Here is a 17,013-nt window from a genome sequence, read left to right on the forward strand (position 1 = left end):
CATCACGCACCCATTGAAGTCAATGGGTGCGTGAAAACCACTCAGGTCGCACGGAAGCACTTCCGTGCGAACTGCCTGTTTCGCGCACCAGCTGTCAAAAGGATGAATGTAAACAGAAAAGCACCACGTGCTTTTCTGTTTACAAACATCCGAATGGCGTGTCATAATGATGGCGGCTGCGCGAAAAGCACGCAGCCGCGCATCATATGATGCTGTCTCATGGAGCAGGTAAAACGCCACACACGTCTGAATCAGCCCTAACAGAAGCTCCTATAAGGGTCTAAATTCAGAGCTCATTAGATGCACAAGTGGTAATGCAGCCATTATGCGGATATTACAATGCATCGGTATTACAGCTCTCTGAAAGTGGCCTAGGTAAATGATTAAACTCATAATTCCTTATTTGTCGTTTAATTTTTTTTTTTTTTAAATAATACGATTAAGGCCTTATTCACAAGACAGTGAAAAAAAATGGGAATTAAAAACTGATCAACTGTCAGTTTTTCATGTCCCTTTTGCATCAGTGTGTCTCTAAATTTTCATCCATTTACAGTCCGTCGCTCCTTTTTTAATGGCCGTTTTTCATCCATTTGTCATCCGTTTTTCATGACAAAAAGGATGGATTTCATTTGTCAGGTGTTTTTTTTGTCCCAACCCCCTGAAATCACCACAGTGCCCATGTAGATAGTGCTGCAATGTCCCTGTAGATAGTGTCACAGTGCCTACTGTAGATAATGGCCACATAGGGTGCGTGAAAACTGCACACGGCACACGGACGCACTTCCTTGTGCCGCGCGTGATACGCGCTACAGTAGTCAAAACTATGAATGAAAACAGAAAAGAACCACATGCTTTTCTGTTTACAAACATAAAAACAGTGTCATAATGATGGCGGCTGCGCGAAAATCACACAGCCACGCATCATATGCTGCTGACACACGGAGCTTTTATGGACCTTTTGCGTGCGCAAAATTCCGCGTTTTTTGCACGTGCAAAACGCACACGCTCGTGCGAATCCGGCCTAAAAGTGATGATGGTCTACACTAACCGTATTTTAAGTGTTCTTGCCCGGCTTAGGCAGAACTATAATGGAAGTCTCATAGGGATGGGGGGAGAGCCCATTTCTCGTAACTAGCTTGGAACTAGAAGTTGGAGGGCTAATTCTTTTGCGTATCTTTTGTATATGTCCGATGTGAGGCCATCCGGACCTGGGGCTTTCCCAAAAGGAAGAGCGGCAATGTCCTCTGAGAGCTCTGTCATAGTAATAGGGGCCTCTAAGAGTGCCAGCTGGGTCTCGTTTAGTTTGGGTAAGGTAGATCTAATTGGTATTTGACCACATATAATATGACATTTTTCTTGAATACGCTCTACTATGTCATTGATTGTATTACGAATGTATGCTTATACAGCACACATTGTGGCATATTACAAACCTCAGTAAATGATTGCTTTTATTGCGAGTGATGTTTCATCTCCTACTTTTATCTTATTCATTACCTTATTTGTGACATTTGTAATAAAGATTTGATATTTTTAGTAAGATTCTTTTGACTGTGTGCCCTTTTGCAGATTTAAATTATTTATTGAATTTATATATATATATATATATATATATATATATATATATATATTCATCCACCGACCATATATACATGCATCCACCTACCCTATTTATTCAGTTTACAGAGCTATGGCCACTCACTTCTAGATTCTTTTTGTCTGAGCTTATGATCTAATTCATGGCAGACTTTGCAAAGCCCCAGCTTTACATGAGAAATGCAAACAGTTCATGTAATAAAAACCAGGCAACATATTGAGATTGGCCACATTCCAAACACTTTATATGTTTTATTTCAACCAAATCTCGGCAATGAACTGAACAGTTACTGCAGTTTGTTGAGAATTCACCTTGGTATATACAATATATATGCCTAGATATTGCTAACTTCATAAAAACCTGTGTGTGTAATAAACTTCTCTCCTAAACTGAATAACGTATTTAATTCCAAAAGTTAGACCTTCAAACTTTTACATATAATATCTCTGAATGTCATGATCAGTTTCTTAATATTCTGCATTATCTATTACAAGTATAAGGCCTGTATGCTCAGATGCAGAAATGTGTACTCAATGAGTATTAACCAAGCATATGTGTAGCACTTCCAATAATACAATTATTGAAAGCTTATGGCCTTAAAATTCTTAAAATAAATTGGAAAGTCTGTTCCTATGACTTGGCCTTTGTAATAGCTTAAAGGGAACCTGTCACTAGGTTGAAGGCCACTAAACCACCAGTATGTCATTATGCAGCGTTCCAAACCTGCCCATGTCTAACCCGTTAGTTTCAGCATTAGGTAGTAAAAGAACTTATAAATTACCCGAGATGAGTCCAGCAGCATTAGACAAATGCGCATGGAGTCGATGTAGCCGGAACAAAAATGTTAAACCCCAGATGCATGACGACGTGCTGGTGGTTTAGTGGCCCGAAATCTAGTGATGGCTTACGTCATTTGCTTCATGTTGGTTCACTGGTTAGCATTGTTGCTTTGCAGAACTGAGGTCCATGGTTCAATTCTAACCAAGGAGAACATCTGCATGCTTTTTTTTTTTCCCCCACACTCCCAAGACATACTGATTCGTTAATTGGTTTCCTATAAAATTAGCGCTAGTGTGCATGTGTCTGAGAAAGGGAAATTAGATTGTGAGCCCTATTGGGGACAGGGACTGATGTGAATAGTGAATAGTGAAAGTCTCTTTGTTAATGGTGACATTTGACTATATAAGCTACAGGAACTTCATAATTTTACATGATTGATATTGGGCTAATAAACTGAACAATTCAAATGTTGCTATTTGAGATGAGCAAATTTGTTGAAATCCGTTTGGGTCCGATTTTATTGAATTGGCGGTACTTTATATGGTATAACTTTATTCTTAGGCAAATTTTAATAAGGGGAATCACATTAAAATAACCATTTGTATTGCAAAATAATTTTGTTCTTATTGTTTTAGACTAACTGCTGCCTAACATAAATTTGTGTAATATAAAGGTGAATACAGATATTAAACAATACATTTTCATAAAGGCTTCCGAACAAGAAATACAATCCAATAAATGGTGGTAATTTGAATGTGCAAAACACATTTAATAATCAGTAGTTGTCATTTACTCTTTATCCATTTCAATATTTTCAAACGGTAAGTGACTAATTGTATCTAATTGAAGAACATTATGAGCTTACACAAGTTCGGTATCTGATCAGGATGAAGGCTTTCGTGAACCAGAGCCTTTCATAATAAATATCCTAAATGACTCCGTCTACTACAGAGGGTTAAGCTATTATAGACTAAAACTTCTTGGTCAAACGATGAGCACAAATTCACAAAATTATCTACTTTTCCAACCATCTTTGTCATCAAGATTAAACAAGTCCATCTCAATACAATGTGAATATTTCTGGTAGTCAGAAGGTTTTTCAACAATTTAGACCCCAAGAGTGTTTGATAAATGACCTCCATGCCTGTCCCATGCATTAGTATAGGCTAATAACTTAATTGTATGTTTATCTCTTGCCTGGAGGAGCAACTCAACAATGCTATCTTGTTCCAGGCAAGCTGAAACTCCTGTCCTGTCAATCACATTTACCAGCAAGTTTAGAAGAGTCGGTCCTGAGTCTTATTGAGTTATATCCATTGTCTAAAAAGCTAAATGCCCAATTTATGTCTGCAAAACTCCAGCCTCATTTCATGGCATTATTGAATTACTATTTTTACTCCTGAATTGCCTCATGAATCATCAGTGAAAGGGGCTTCTGTCGCCCAATGGTCTTTCTGACATGGACTATAACCTTCATCTCTACAGAGATAATTGGGTAATGTCAAGGCGTGATGCCTGTAAGTATTGCCCTGTCAAAGTCCGAGAGCTTCACCTAATTTAACATTTAGAGAGAGAGAAGACAATAGGCACATGTATCAGGATCATCAATTACAAATCAAACATTCGGACTGGAACTTGAGAATTTACTTGTAGAGAAATTTACTATGGGTTTACCATGGCCTTTACTTTATAAAACAATGTAAAGTATACACCAACATTTTTTACCAATGTTGCCAGAAGCCATATGCTGTCTCCTGATCTACGATTTGTTTAATGGATGGACTTTAAATTGTATTGAGTTGTATGATACTAGAAAACATGGCTGATTTCTTCATGAAACAGCGCCACTCTTGTTTATTGGCTGGGTCCAGAATTACAGCTCAGCCCCATTCATGTGTATGGGGTTGGACTGCAATACCAAGTACAGCCCATGGACAAGAGTGGTATTTTTTCTAATATCATACAACCCCTTTACTATACTCCCTTACACCTAAGGCTAACTCTCTAATTCACTTATGGCTGATAAAAACACAAGAATATAATATGTTATTTTCAAAGGAAGGCAAATTGACTAGTATTTCTTCCCTGTGGGAGGGAGTTGGAGGGTAGATCAGATCTAAGAAACGAAATAAAATTCCTTTGGCTTTAATGATTTTCGAACAAAAAGATACAGAATCCATTGTTCTTTTGAGCCTGAAGAAGAGTCTTCATGGGACATGTTGAGCTTGTAATAACTATGTAATACTTACTGCCATAAATCTATGTAGCAAAATATGCGCTTATGTCATAGCTGTTACTCTTCATTAATCTATTGTATACTTCTTGGCAGCAATTATAGTGACTTGCAAAATGGTCAAAATTGCAGAATGAAATAGTCTGTAGTGTGCCATGAAGTCATGTTCCCATACATCTTGTACCATTTTCTCTAATACTTATGTTATAGCTTAACCCCTTAGTGGCCAGCCCATTTTAGGCTCTAATGACCAAGCAATTTTTTTATTTTATTTTTCGTTTTTCTATAGTAGCTGTATGAAGACTTCTTTTTTTGGGGGAGAATAGAAAAAAACAAACTGAAATTCCACCATAGTTCTATGTGTTTTAAATTGACGCTTTTCTCTGTGAGGCAAAAATAACACATTACCTTTATTCTTTGGCTCGGTACGATTACGACGATACCACATATGTATAGAATTTTTTATGTTTTACGACTTTTGCACAATAAAAACACGTTCCAAGAGCCGTCATTTTTTTATTTTTCTGTCAATGTAGTGATTTTTTGGGCTTGCTTTTTGTGGGACGAGACGTAGTTTTAAACGGTACTGTTTTGGGGTACATTGGACTTATTGATTAACTTTTATTATGACTTTTTGGGGGGCAATGGAAAAAAATAGCAATTTCGCCATTGTTTTTTGCAGGTTTTTTGTACGGTGGTCACCTTGCGGTTTAAATTACATATTAACTTTATTGTTTGAGTCATTATTGTCGCGGTGATACCATATATGTGTACTTTTATTTATTTTTTACACTTTTACTGAATAAAACCACTTTTTATGGAAAAAAATGGTTTTATTTATTTTTTTACTGTAATTTTTATTTAACATAACTTACTTATTTATTTTACCACGTGCTTTTCTGTTTACAAACATCCAAACGGAGTGTCATAATGATGGCGGCTGCGCGAAAATCACACAGCCGCGCATCATACGCTGATGACACATGGAGCTGTTATGTGCCTTTTGCGCACGCAAAACGCTGTGTTTTTTGCGTGCGCAAAACGCTACACGCTCGTGTAAATCAGGCCTAAGCCTGTATGCTGCCAAACTTGTGGTTCTTGCTGAGTGAGGACGGCACAGAAGTCTTCTGCGCATGCTCGCTCTTTGTTGAAGATAGGGAAACAGCGCATGCGTGGTTTCCCTGCACAGAGAAAGACGGTGAGTGAATAGTAGAAAAGGGAGAAGGAACAGAACACGCTCAACCACTATGCGAAGATCTACTGAAGGTCATGTCCAGTAGCAACGAAAGGTAAACAGAGAGCTGCGATGTCATATTTAGGGGGATAGAAGTCAGGAATGGTAGATTTTTATAAAATGAGTGTATTTACAAAGACTAATGCTTTTAGGCAGAGAACACAATGATCCAGATGTTACATTCCCTTTAAGGGCTTGTCCACACGTAATGGAATTGCTGCAGAAAATTTCTGCAGCAATTCCGCTAAAACTAGCAGACATTCCACTGCGGAAAAACCGCACCATTTCCTGAGTTTTTTACTGTCCACTTTCCACAGCAGGAATTGACATGCTGCGGAACGAAAAATACGCACATCAGGTAAATTTCGGGACGGAAATTTTACGCAGAGTGTGGAGATTTATTAAATCTCATCTACTTTACTGCTATTGTATTCCGCTGTGTATTTTCCGTCTGGAATTCCAGATGGAAAATACGCAGAATTCCATTAAGTGTGGACAAGCTCTAATGCTCCGGACACCAGCTTCCATTCTTACCAGGAGCAGCCGCAGGGTTGTTGCAGCTTGTGCCTCAGTGACAGATTCTCTTTGAGGGTATGTGCACACGATAACGTCAATTACGTCTGAAATTACGGAGCTGTTTTCAGGAGAAAACTGCTCCTGCATTTCAGACGTAATTGCTCGTACTCGCGTTTTGCGAGGTGTCCATTACGGACGTAATTTGGAGCTGTTCTTCATTGAAGTCAATGAAAAACGGCTCAAATTACGTCCCAAGAAGTGTCCTGCACTTCTTTGACGAGGCTGTTATTTTACGCACCGTCTTTTGACAGCGACGGGTAAAATTACAGGTCGTCGGCACAGTACATCGGCAAACACATTGAAATGAATGGGCCGACGTATTGGAGCCGTGTTTTCAGGCGTAATTCGAGGCGTAAAACGCCTCCATTACGCCTGAAAATAGGTCGTGTGAACCCAGCCTAACTGCATCTACATTTATATTTTTTTTAGACATTTCCGTTCTTTGATAACAAGGAAATCAATATGGCTGCTGAGGTTGGCCCAATCTCTAGTGCCAACAAATAAAACCTTGATGTCACTGGTACACTGTCAAACTTGTAGTAAGCATTTCTCTTCCATCAGTATACCTTTGTATTTTGTGTTGAGAAATATTGCTGTCCTTCCACAACATTTCCGATTTAAACCTGGCAAGTACATTGGACAGTCAAGGTTTCCTAGTGTGAATAGGAGAGGAAATTCAGCGCTATTCCGTGACCTTGACTTATTTCCTCGCTGTGTGAAGCATATTTTTCCTCAGGAAGATCACCGCTTCATAATCCCAGTGCTTTTCGTTCTTCAGGGACTTTAATCTATCAGCACCATTAGGAGCTAAAGAAAATAGACAAGGAGTGAGGCGTTCATGTTTGTATAGGCAGAGTTCATGCCTCGACCCATATAAGTACCTGATGACAATTTGCATAACTAATTATAAAGATGGGGCGGGGGGAACTAAATGCATATACGGTGCCTTTAAAAAATATTCACCCCTTTGGACATTATTATGTATTATTGTGTAACAGCATTGAATGATAGTGGATTTAGTAACGTTTTTCTGCAATTGATCAGCAGTAAAAATAAATCTTTACAAAATGATCTACAATCTTTAAAGTTATTAAACACTATATGCAAAACTATTCATCCGATTACTATTAGGGCATGTTCAGATGTGGCAGAAATTTTCCACTGCAGATTTTGCTGCAAATTCACGGTAAATACACAACGAATCTGCAGCAAAATTAGGATATTTGTGGGTTTGTCCAGACATTGCAGATTTCTACAAATCTGCACTGTGTAAACAAGGCCTAAGGCCCATGCACACAACCGTATTTTTCATCAGTAATTACGGACAGTAATTACTGACCCATTCATTTCTATTGGCCACGGACACCTTTCAATATTTTTACTGATGGGTGTCCATGCTGAAAAAATTATAGAACCTGTCCTATTCTTGTCAGTAATTACGGCAAGGAATCTCCCATAGAAGTGTATGGGAGCTTCCGTAAATACGGGTGGCTACGGATGTGCATCCGTATACCATCCATATTTATGGAAGCGTTGCTATGCAATATGCTGACGACATCATTTGCATGTTCCCTCTGTTTTTACAGATCCCTATATAAGGATGAAGTACGGATGCAATATGGACCGTATTTATGGACACACTTCCATATGTACGGATAAAATACTGATACCTACGGATCCGTATTTACGGACAGTATTTCGGGATAGATGAAAATACGGTCGTGTGCATGGGGCCTAAGGCCGGGTTCCCATGGGTCGGATACCCTGCGTAAAACTCACGCAGCGTGTCCGACCTGGAACCCACAGTAGATTCCGTCTGAAAAATCGCACCACGTTGTGGTGCAGTTTTTCGAACGAAATTTCTTCTACAGAAGAAGGCGCTCATACTTACCCTCTCTGTCTTCTCTGCGCGTGGTCCGGTCTCCTACGATGACGTTGCAGGCCATGTGACGCTGCAGCCTGTGATTGGAGGTGACAGGAGGCAGGACTGCAGGAAGAACGAGGGGCGTTCTGGGTAAGTATGATTTATTTATTTTTTACGGAGCTGCGATTTTTGTGGCATAATTGCTGCGATTACGCTGCAAAAGTCGCAACACTTGGCATTCTGTTGCGGGTTTTGCATCCCCATTGAATTCAATGGGAAAAACCCGCAACAGAAAATCAACAAAAAAGCAGCAGAAATTTCTGCTGCGGATTTAAATTCCACACCGCAGGTCAATTTATTAACGTTTACGCTGCAGGTTTTTTCCACAGCGTGGGCATGATATTTTCTAAATTTCATCCACTTTGCTGCTACTGTAAATGCTGCAGAATTTGCGCACAGAATTCCGTTTTGGAAATTCTGCAGCGTTTACGGTATGTGGGAACCCGGCAGATTTTGTTGCGGAAATTTTCTGTGAATGAAGATCAGAAATTCATACACCTGCTGCAGAAACAAGCCCACTCAGATAACTGGAACAGATTTTCAGTCATAGAAATTTCTGCAACAAAATGTGCCACGTGTGAATCCACTCTTACCGCAGAATACGTTTTTAACTGCGTCTTTACCACAATAGTTTTCTTTTACCATGGCAAAAACTACACATACTGTATAAACATGCAATTTTTCCACCTTCTTAACCACACCACTACTGTCCCCTGTAAATACACCCTGAAAACCTCTGTGTCTGGAAGGTACATCTGTTGATGAGTCAGATGCCAAATGTAACACCATGAAGGAAAAAAAAGAACACATCAGACAACTCCATGGCAGGGTTGCCAACCATCCGTAAATTTACGGACAGGCCGGAAAAATGGGTGTTTTTTTTGTCTGCCGTCCGTAGCATCCGGCAGAAAAAAGCACTGTCCGGGATTTTTCTGAAGTCTCCCAGAACTTTGCACTGCACATGCGCCAAAATGTACATGCGCAGTGCAAAGGAATAGTAGGCCGTGGACGGGCATATTTTAATCTGAAAATATGCAGGCCGGCCGCTACCAAGTGAGGTCGGATCCGGGAGTGGACCAATCCAGTCACCTGACCTATCACCTGACATAAGGTCAGGTGGCTCAGGTCAGATGACTGGACCGGTTCACTCCTGTGTCGTCACCAACCCCAGTCAAGAGTGATCCTCCACTGCTTTGCCGCATGACCACCTCTTCCTGATGGTGAGTCACGTCAGGCAGAGCAGAGAGTGGAAGCAGTAGGCTACAACTACCGCTCTCCGCTCTGTTTGCACTAAGTACGCTGTGCGGCGCTATTTACAAGGAAAGGGGGGCTGTGCTGTGCTATTTACAAGGGGGTCTGTGCTGCGCTGTTTACAAGGGGGGCTGTGCTGCGATATTTACAAGGGGGGGCCGTGCGGCACTATCAACAAGGGGGCTGTGTGGAGCTATCCACAAGGGGGGCTGAGTGGAGATATCTGCAAGGGGGGGGCATTGTGGTGCTATCAACAAGGGGGGCTGTGTGGCGCTATCTACAAGGGGGGCTGTGCAGCGCTATCTACAAGGGGGGCTGTGTGGCGCTATCTACAAGGGGCTGTGTGTGGCGCTATCTACAAGGGGAGCTGTGTGGCACTATTTACAAGGGGGGCTGTGTGGCACTATCTACAAGGGGGAGCTGTGTGGCACTATCTACAAGGGGAGGCTGTGCGGCGCTTTCTACAGGGGGGCCGTGGGGCACTATCTACAAGGGGGGCTGTGTGGCGCTATCTGCAAGGGGGGCTATGTGGCGCTATCTACAAGGGGGGGCTGTGTGGCGCTATCTACAAGGGGCTGTGTGTGGTGCTATCTACAAGGGGGCTGTGTGTCGCTATCTACAAGTGGGGGCTGTGGGAACCCGGCAGATTTTGTTGCAGATATTTTCTGCGAATGAAGATCAGTAATTCATACACCTGCTGCAGAAACAATCCCACTCAGATAACTGGAACTGATTTTCAGTCATAGAAAGTTCTGCAACAAAATGTGCCACGTGTGAATCCACTCTTACCGCAGAATACGTTTTTAACTGCGTCTTTACCACAATAGTTTTCTTTTATCATGGCAAAAACTGCACATACTGTAAAAACATGCAATTTTTCCACCTTCTTAACCACACCACTACTGTCCCCTGTAAATACACCCTGAAAACCTCTGTTTCTGGAAGGTACATCTGTTGTTGAGTCAGATGCCAAATGTAACACCATGAAGGAAAAAAAAGAACACATCAGACAACTCCATGGCAGGGTGGCCAACCATCCGTAACTTTACGGACAGTCCGGAAAAATGGGTGTTTTTTTCTGGAGTCCGTAGCATCCGGCAGAAAAAAGCACTGTCCGGGATTTTTCTGAAGTCTCCCAGAACTTTGCACTGTGCATGCGCCAAAATGTACATGCGCAGTGCAAAGGAATAGTAGGCCGTGACCGGGCATATTTTAATCTGAAAATCTGCAGGCCGGCCGCTACCAAGTGAGGTCGGATCCGGGAGTGGTAGCAGTAGGCTACAACTACTGCTCTCCACTCTGTTTGCCCTAAGTACGCTGTGCGGCGCTATTTACAAGGGATGGGGGGCTGTGCTGCGCTATTTACAAGGGGGGTCTGTGCTACGCTATTTACAAGGGGGGCTGTGCTGCGATATTTACAAGGGGGGGCTGTGCGGCGCTATCAACGGGGGCGGCTGTGTGGAGCTATCTACAAGGGGGGCTGAGTGGTGCTATCTACAAGGGAGGGCTGTGTGGCGCTATCTACAAGGGGGGTTGTGCAGCGCTATCTACAAGGGGGGGTTGTGCAGCGCTATCTACAAGGGGGGGCTGTGTGGCGCTATCTACCCAGGGGCTGTGTGTGGCGCAATCTACAAGGGGGCTGTGTGGCACTATCTACAAGGGGGGCTGTGTGGCACTATCTACAAGGGGGAGCTGTGGGGCACTATCTACAAGGGGAGGCTGTGCGGCGCTTTCTACAGGGGGGACTGTGTGGCGCTGTCTACAAGGGGGCTGTGTGTCGCTATCTACAAGGGGGGCTGTGTGGCACTATCTACAAGGGGGAGCTGTGTGGCGCTATCTACAAGGGGGGCTGTGGGGCACTATCTACAGGGGGCTGTGCGGCGCTATTTACAAGTGGGTGCTGTGTGGAGCTATCTACATGGGGGCTGTGTGGCGCTATCTACAAGGGAGACTATGTGGCGCTACCTACAAGGGGGGCTGTGTGGCACTATCTACAAGGGGGCTGTGTAGCGCTATCTACAAGGGGGAGCTGTGTGGCGCTATATACAGGGGGCTGTGTGGCGCTATCTATAGGGGGCACGGTTACTGAAGGGGCACTTTTATTGTGTCGAACACTGAGGGATCATTATTACCATCTGGATCACTGACGAGTTGTGGCTGGAATAAGTCGTCACAGTGGTCTGGGCTGGATGTAGAAAAATAGGGAAAGTGAACCACTCTAATCAGAGAAACATCCCTTAAGTCAGCGTGGGAAAGCTACAAGCGGAGCTGTGATTGGTCAGTCACTCCTAGAAAAAGTGCACAGGCAATGATTTTGTAATGTGTCCGTAAAAATTTTGGTGTGTCCGTGAATTTTAGCTCAGTTGTCCAGAAATTTCTGAAGTGGAGGTTAGCAACCCTGCTCCATAACCAGGTTACATACCAGTAAAGGCACAGATATGAGACAATAACTACAGTTATATCACTTATTACAGCTTAATTCTATACCTAAAAATGAAGGTAAAACAGGAAATAAAAAGAGACACGGCGCCACATGGTGCAAAGTAAAAGTAAGATGGGGCAAGTTCGGTGTTGAAACGCGTAGCCCTTCCATTAAACTTTGCCATGATGGTTATCTAAGTCGTCCATCCTTCTGTTCATCCGTGCAGCGCCGATGGTCCTAATTTTTATGTTTTACAATTAAAAATGAAGGTGTGACTGCAGTTAACCCCAATACCACATACAAGTCTATGGGTGTCCAGGATGCTGAGATATGTGCAGTTATTTGGTGGGGCCGTCACAGTGTAAAAGATGCTTTAGATCTCTGTCTGCTTGTCACATAGAGGAAACTATGGTTTGTGGAGGGTCAAAGAGCTTAGCCCCTTAAGGACAGGGCCAATTTTATTTGTATTTTTGTTTTTTCCTCCCCATACCTTCTAAAAGCCATAACTTTTTTATTTTTTCATAGACAGTTGTTTGAGGGCTTGTTTTTTGTCGGACAAGTTGTAGTTTTTCATGTCATCATTTAATGTAATATAAAATGTACTGGGAAACAGAAATAAAAATTATTTGTGGGGTGAAATGGGCAAACAGCGATTGCGCCATTTTTTGGTGGGTTTTGTTTTTGCAGTTTTCATTGTGTGGTAAAAACTACATGTTCACTTTATTCTATGAGTTAATATGATTACGGCGATACCAAATTTATCTATTTTTCATGTTTCGGAGCCATAACATTTTTATTTTTTTGTCGATTAAGCGGTGCGTTTGTTTATTTTTTTGCAGGGCGAGCTGTAGTTTTTATTTGGTATCCTATTGGGGTACATGTGACTTTTTCATCACTTTTTTGGGCGGTTAAGGTGACCAAAAAAACAGCAATCTGGGCGGTTTTTATTTTTGTAATGGCATTCACTGAGGAGGTAAAATAATGCTATATTGTAATAGTTCTGACTTTTACGGACACGGCGATACCAGTTATGATAACTTTTATTTTTTAACATTTCTTTAGGGAAAAAAATTGAAAAAGGGTTTTTTAACTTTTAATAATAATAATTTTTTTGGTACACTACTGAAAACTTTATTTATTTTTTACTTGTTTCATTAGTCCCCTTAGGGGATTTGAACCAGTGATCATCAGATCGCTGGTTCAATACACTGCAATACTAATGTATTTCAGTATATTGTAATTTTTACAGGTTTCCTGTTAAACCTTGCCAGGGGCATGTCTTAACAAAGGCAGAATGATGGCAGATCTGGGAGGCTTCATTAGGCCCCCAGGGTTGCCATGATACCCATCGGCACCCTGCAATTGCATTACGTGGGGAGGGGCGATGGGCTGCCAGAGGGGCCACCCCCTCTTTCTAACAGGTTAGATGACACAATCGCTATTGAACGCGGCATTTAAGGGATTAATCGGTCAGGAAAAGCATAATCGCTGTTTCTGGCTGTTAGTGAAGGGTGTCAGCTGTAATACACAGCTGACACCTGCAGCGTATGGAGCAGGCTCAGCGGGAGAGCCTGCTCCATACTTCAACCCCCATATCAGGACGTATCGGCACTTCCTGGTGGGTGAAGGGGATAAAAAAAATTACCACCCACAGAGATGCTATTTTCTGCCGTCGGGGGAGAGTTGGTATGCCCCCATACACATTAGATGGTTGGCCAATACCGCCGAGTTTGGCCGACATGCATCTAATAGGTTTGGCCATCTTAGGTGACCACAGTGTTCCCTCCATGTCGCAAGCACGCAACAGATCAACTAAAGCAGCTGTTCATGAAAATAGCCAGAAGAGCAAATGCAAAATCTGCACCAGGACCCTCTCCATATGTCACATTCCACAGCTTTCAAGAACTCTGCTTGCAGTCATTTAATGGGAACCTTTATTGTTTACTTCCAGAGGGTGAAAATCTGTCTAGGTCATGTCATGATTATACTCCTTCAGTTGCAGTACAGTTATCAGAGCTGTGTGTTAAGAGCTGTGCACAAGTTCTTTCCCTTCAAGTAAACAATGAAAGTTCCCAGTAAATGACTGCAATCAGAGATCTTGAAACCTTTGAGGAATTGATACAGAAAGTATATTGAAAAATTGTCACATTTTTTATTATGCAATGAATAACCTTAATTTCCTGAAACCATATTAACCCCTTAGGATATTATGAGGATTTTATTCAAGCACAGATGTTTACCTTAATTTTCCGTGATACAAACTTTTTAGAATTTTGTATCTCTTTTATATGTTCTTCTGAAGTGAAGTTCCTCAAATAAAAAATAACTTTCTATGTAATGCAATGATTTATAACAGGGCTCAATCATCCATAGAATGTCCATGGTTCTCGGAGAGCAAAAATGAGCATAATAGTCTTGGGAAAGAATAGCTGACATTATATTAAAACTGTGCTCGTGTTCACCATTTACACAAATGTGGTTCTTATTACAGAGCATGTAACCTGTTCCAGTTGCAGGCTTACTTTAAGCATGCAAAGGTTTGGATGAATGGAAATCAATCCATGTGTTCATGTTCATCTCCAGCAGTCATACAAGAGCCATATATTAACCACCTGTAGCAAAATTAATACATTATTCAAGTGTTTCGCATTTTTCACAGAAAGTAAGCTTAGGCTACGCACAACTTGTTATTTTTAACAATGGCATCTGCACTTTCCCAAAATTTTTCTTCATGATCTTCAAAAACAGCCAGACACAATTTATCACCCCTCTTCACACCGGTCACCCAGAATCACCCACCTGCCATTTCTCATTCACATCAATGTTTTTTTTCTTTTAAAACATCTAGACATATTTTTTATGTTGATGAAAGAAAGCAAACCTATAACAAACATAGGTAAAAAGAGCTTGTAACATTAGTTATGGGGAATATAACAGTCTGGTGTACAAGTAAATCAACATGTCATGGGCCAGACTGGCCCACCCGAGGATCTGCTGGTGGGCACAGCCTCTGTCACATTAATGGGGCCCAAAGATTCAGCAAAAGGCAACCCTGTTTGTAGCGGATTTTTAGCCAATCATTTGGCTCTAGGGTGTGTTTCTAATGAGTTAATTCACAAATCGTCTATTAGACCTAAATGAATGACCTGTTCTGAGTGTGCAATAATAACATCAACGTTTCCAATGCGCTTTAACCCCTTCCCTCCTCAGCCATTTTTCGGATTTTCACTTTTCTTTTTTCCTCCCCACCTTCCAAAAGCTCTAATTTTTTTATTTTTCCACATAGCCATATGAGGGCTTGTTTTTTGCGGGACAAGTTGTAGTTTTTCATGGCACTATTTATTGTACCACATAATGTACTGGGAAGTTGAAAAACGACATATTCACCTTATTCTACAGTTTGATACGATTTCGGCGATACCAAATTTATATGTTTTGTTTTATGTTTTACCACTTTTACAAAAATAACACTATTTGCTAAATTAAAAAAAACATTTGTGTCGCCATATTCTGAGAGACATAACTTTTTCATTTTTCCATCAATTTAGCGATGTGATGTGTGTATGGCGCGCGCTCAGCCCGTGAGATTGCTTCATACCTTCCCTTAACCCTTATCACGTACAGTTACGTGATAATGCATTAAGGGGTTAAAGTATATTTGCAAAGGTTCTGTATACTGAAGCTGTAGCGTTAGCCCTCAAAAACATTTTCTTTGGCGGGCCCAAACCAATACTGGTGTCAACTACTGGTCTTCAGAAGAGCTACTTGATGGAAAGAGGATTACATTTTTTACATGGCTGCCCCTTTTAGCCCTTCCGCAAACTATAGACTAGCATTTACTTTTAAATGATTTAAGCACAAAATAAAATGAAAAACATTTTTGGGGTATTTTTGCCTTGTCCATGTGTCTATGTGGACTTTATACTGGATGGGTTTGTTCCAAGATGATGAGATAATGCAAAATACAGCACAAATTCTTACCCTTTTGCTGTTTTCTTCTTCTTGCGCACTTCTAAATTCATGCTCCAAGTCAATATCATTGAAGAGCCCCACTTCTTCACAGTTTTTCAAGAAACGAGTTGGAGTTGGTGTCTGGTCTGTGAAAAAGGATTTATATGTTGTAATGTAATGTATGTAAAATATTTAATTATTACACACATACAACAATATACATATATACCTATATATACATACGCTATATGGCCAATAGTATGGGGACACTCCACTTAATTATTGAGTTCAGGTATTTTAGCCACACGAATTGCAAACAGGAGCATAAAATCAAGCCCACAGCCAATGCAATCTCCATAGACAAACATTATTAGTAGTATGAAGAGCTTAGGGGCTTTAAACGTGGTACTGTAAGGTCATAGGATGCCACCTTTGTCACAAGTCATTTAGTGAAAGTTCTGATCTGCTACATCTGCCCCGGGCAACTGTAAGTAATATTATTGTTCTATTACTGTAGTGTTATTATTGTGAAGTGGAAGCGTCTAGGAGTAACAATAGCTCAGCCACAAAGCGGTAGCCCCCTGAAAACTCATAGAACAAGGTAGCCGAGTGCTGTGGCATGTAAAATATCCCCTATCCTTTGTTGCATCACCCACTACAGAGTTCCAAACTGCCTCTGGTAGTGACATCAGAACAAGAACTGTGTGTGTCAGAAAGTTTATGAATTGGGTTTTCATGGTTGAGGAGCTGCCCACAAGCCTAAGATCATCAGTCCATCGCTGGACTCTGGAGAAGTGGAAACGTGTTCTCTGGAGTAAAGAATCGTGTTTCCCTATCTGGCAATCTGATGGATAAATCTGAATTTGGCAAATGCCAGAGGAACGCTACAGTACTTGCAGGAATGCATAGTGGCTATTGTAAAATTTGGTGGTGGAGGGATAAAGGTCTGGGGTTTGGACTAGGCCCTCTATTTACAGAGATGGATAATGTTAATGCTACAGCATATAAAGACATTTTAGACAATTGTATGCTTCCAAGTTTGGGG

The 17,013-nt window shown here is 41.4% G+C and overlaps 1 protein-coding gene across 1 annotated transcript in view; it reads right to left on the reverse strand.

Annotated features, from left to right (window-relative positions):
• LOC142652598 (cyclic AMP-responsive element-binding protein 5-like) overlaps positions 1 to 17,013 on the reverse strand; it is a 40,720-nt gene that overhangs the window by 10,231 nt on the left and 13,476 nt on the right. Inside the window, exon 3 of the mRNA XM_075828252.1 lies at positions 15,999 to 16,114. Coding sequence (XP_075684367.1) covers positions 15,999 to 16,114 — 116 coding nt within the window. The remainder of the gene's footprint in view (positions 1 to 15,998; positions 16,115 to 17,013) is intronic.

This window comes from Rhinoderma darwinii, chromosome 5 (genome assembly GCF_050947455.1).
Source record: "Rhinoderma darwinii isolate aRhiDar2 chromosome 5, aRhiDar2.hap1, whole genome shotgun sequence".
Lineage (NCBI taxonomy): Eukaryota > Metazoa > Chordata > Amphibia > Anura > Rhinodermatidae > Rhinoderma > Rhinoderma darwinii.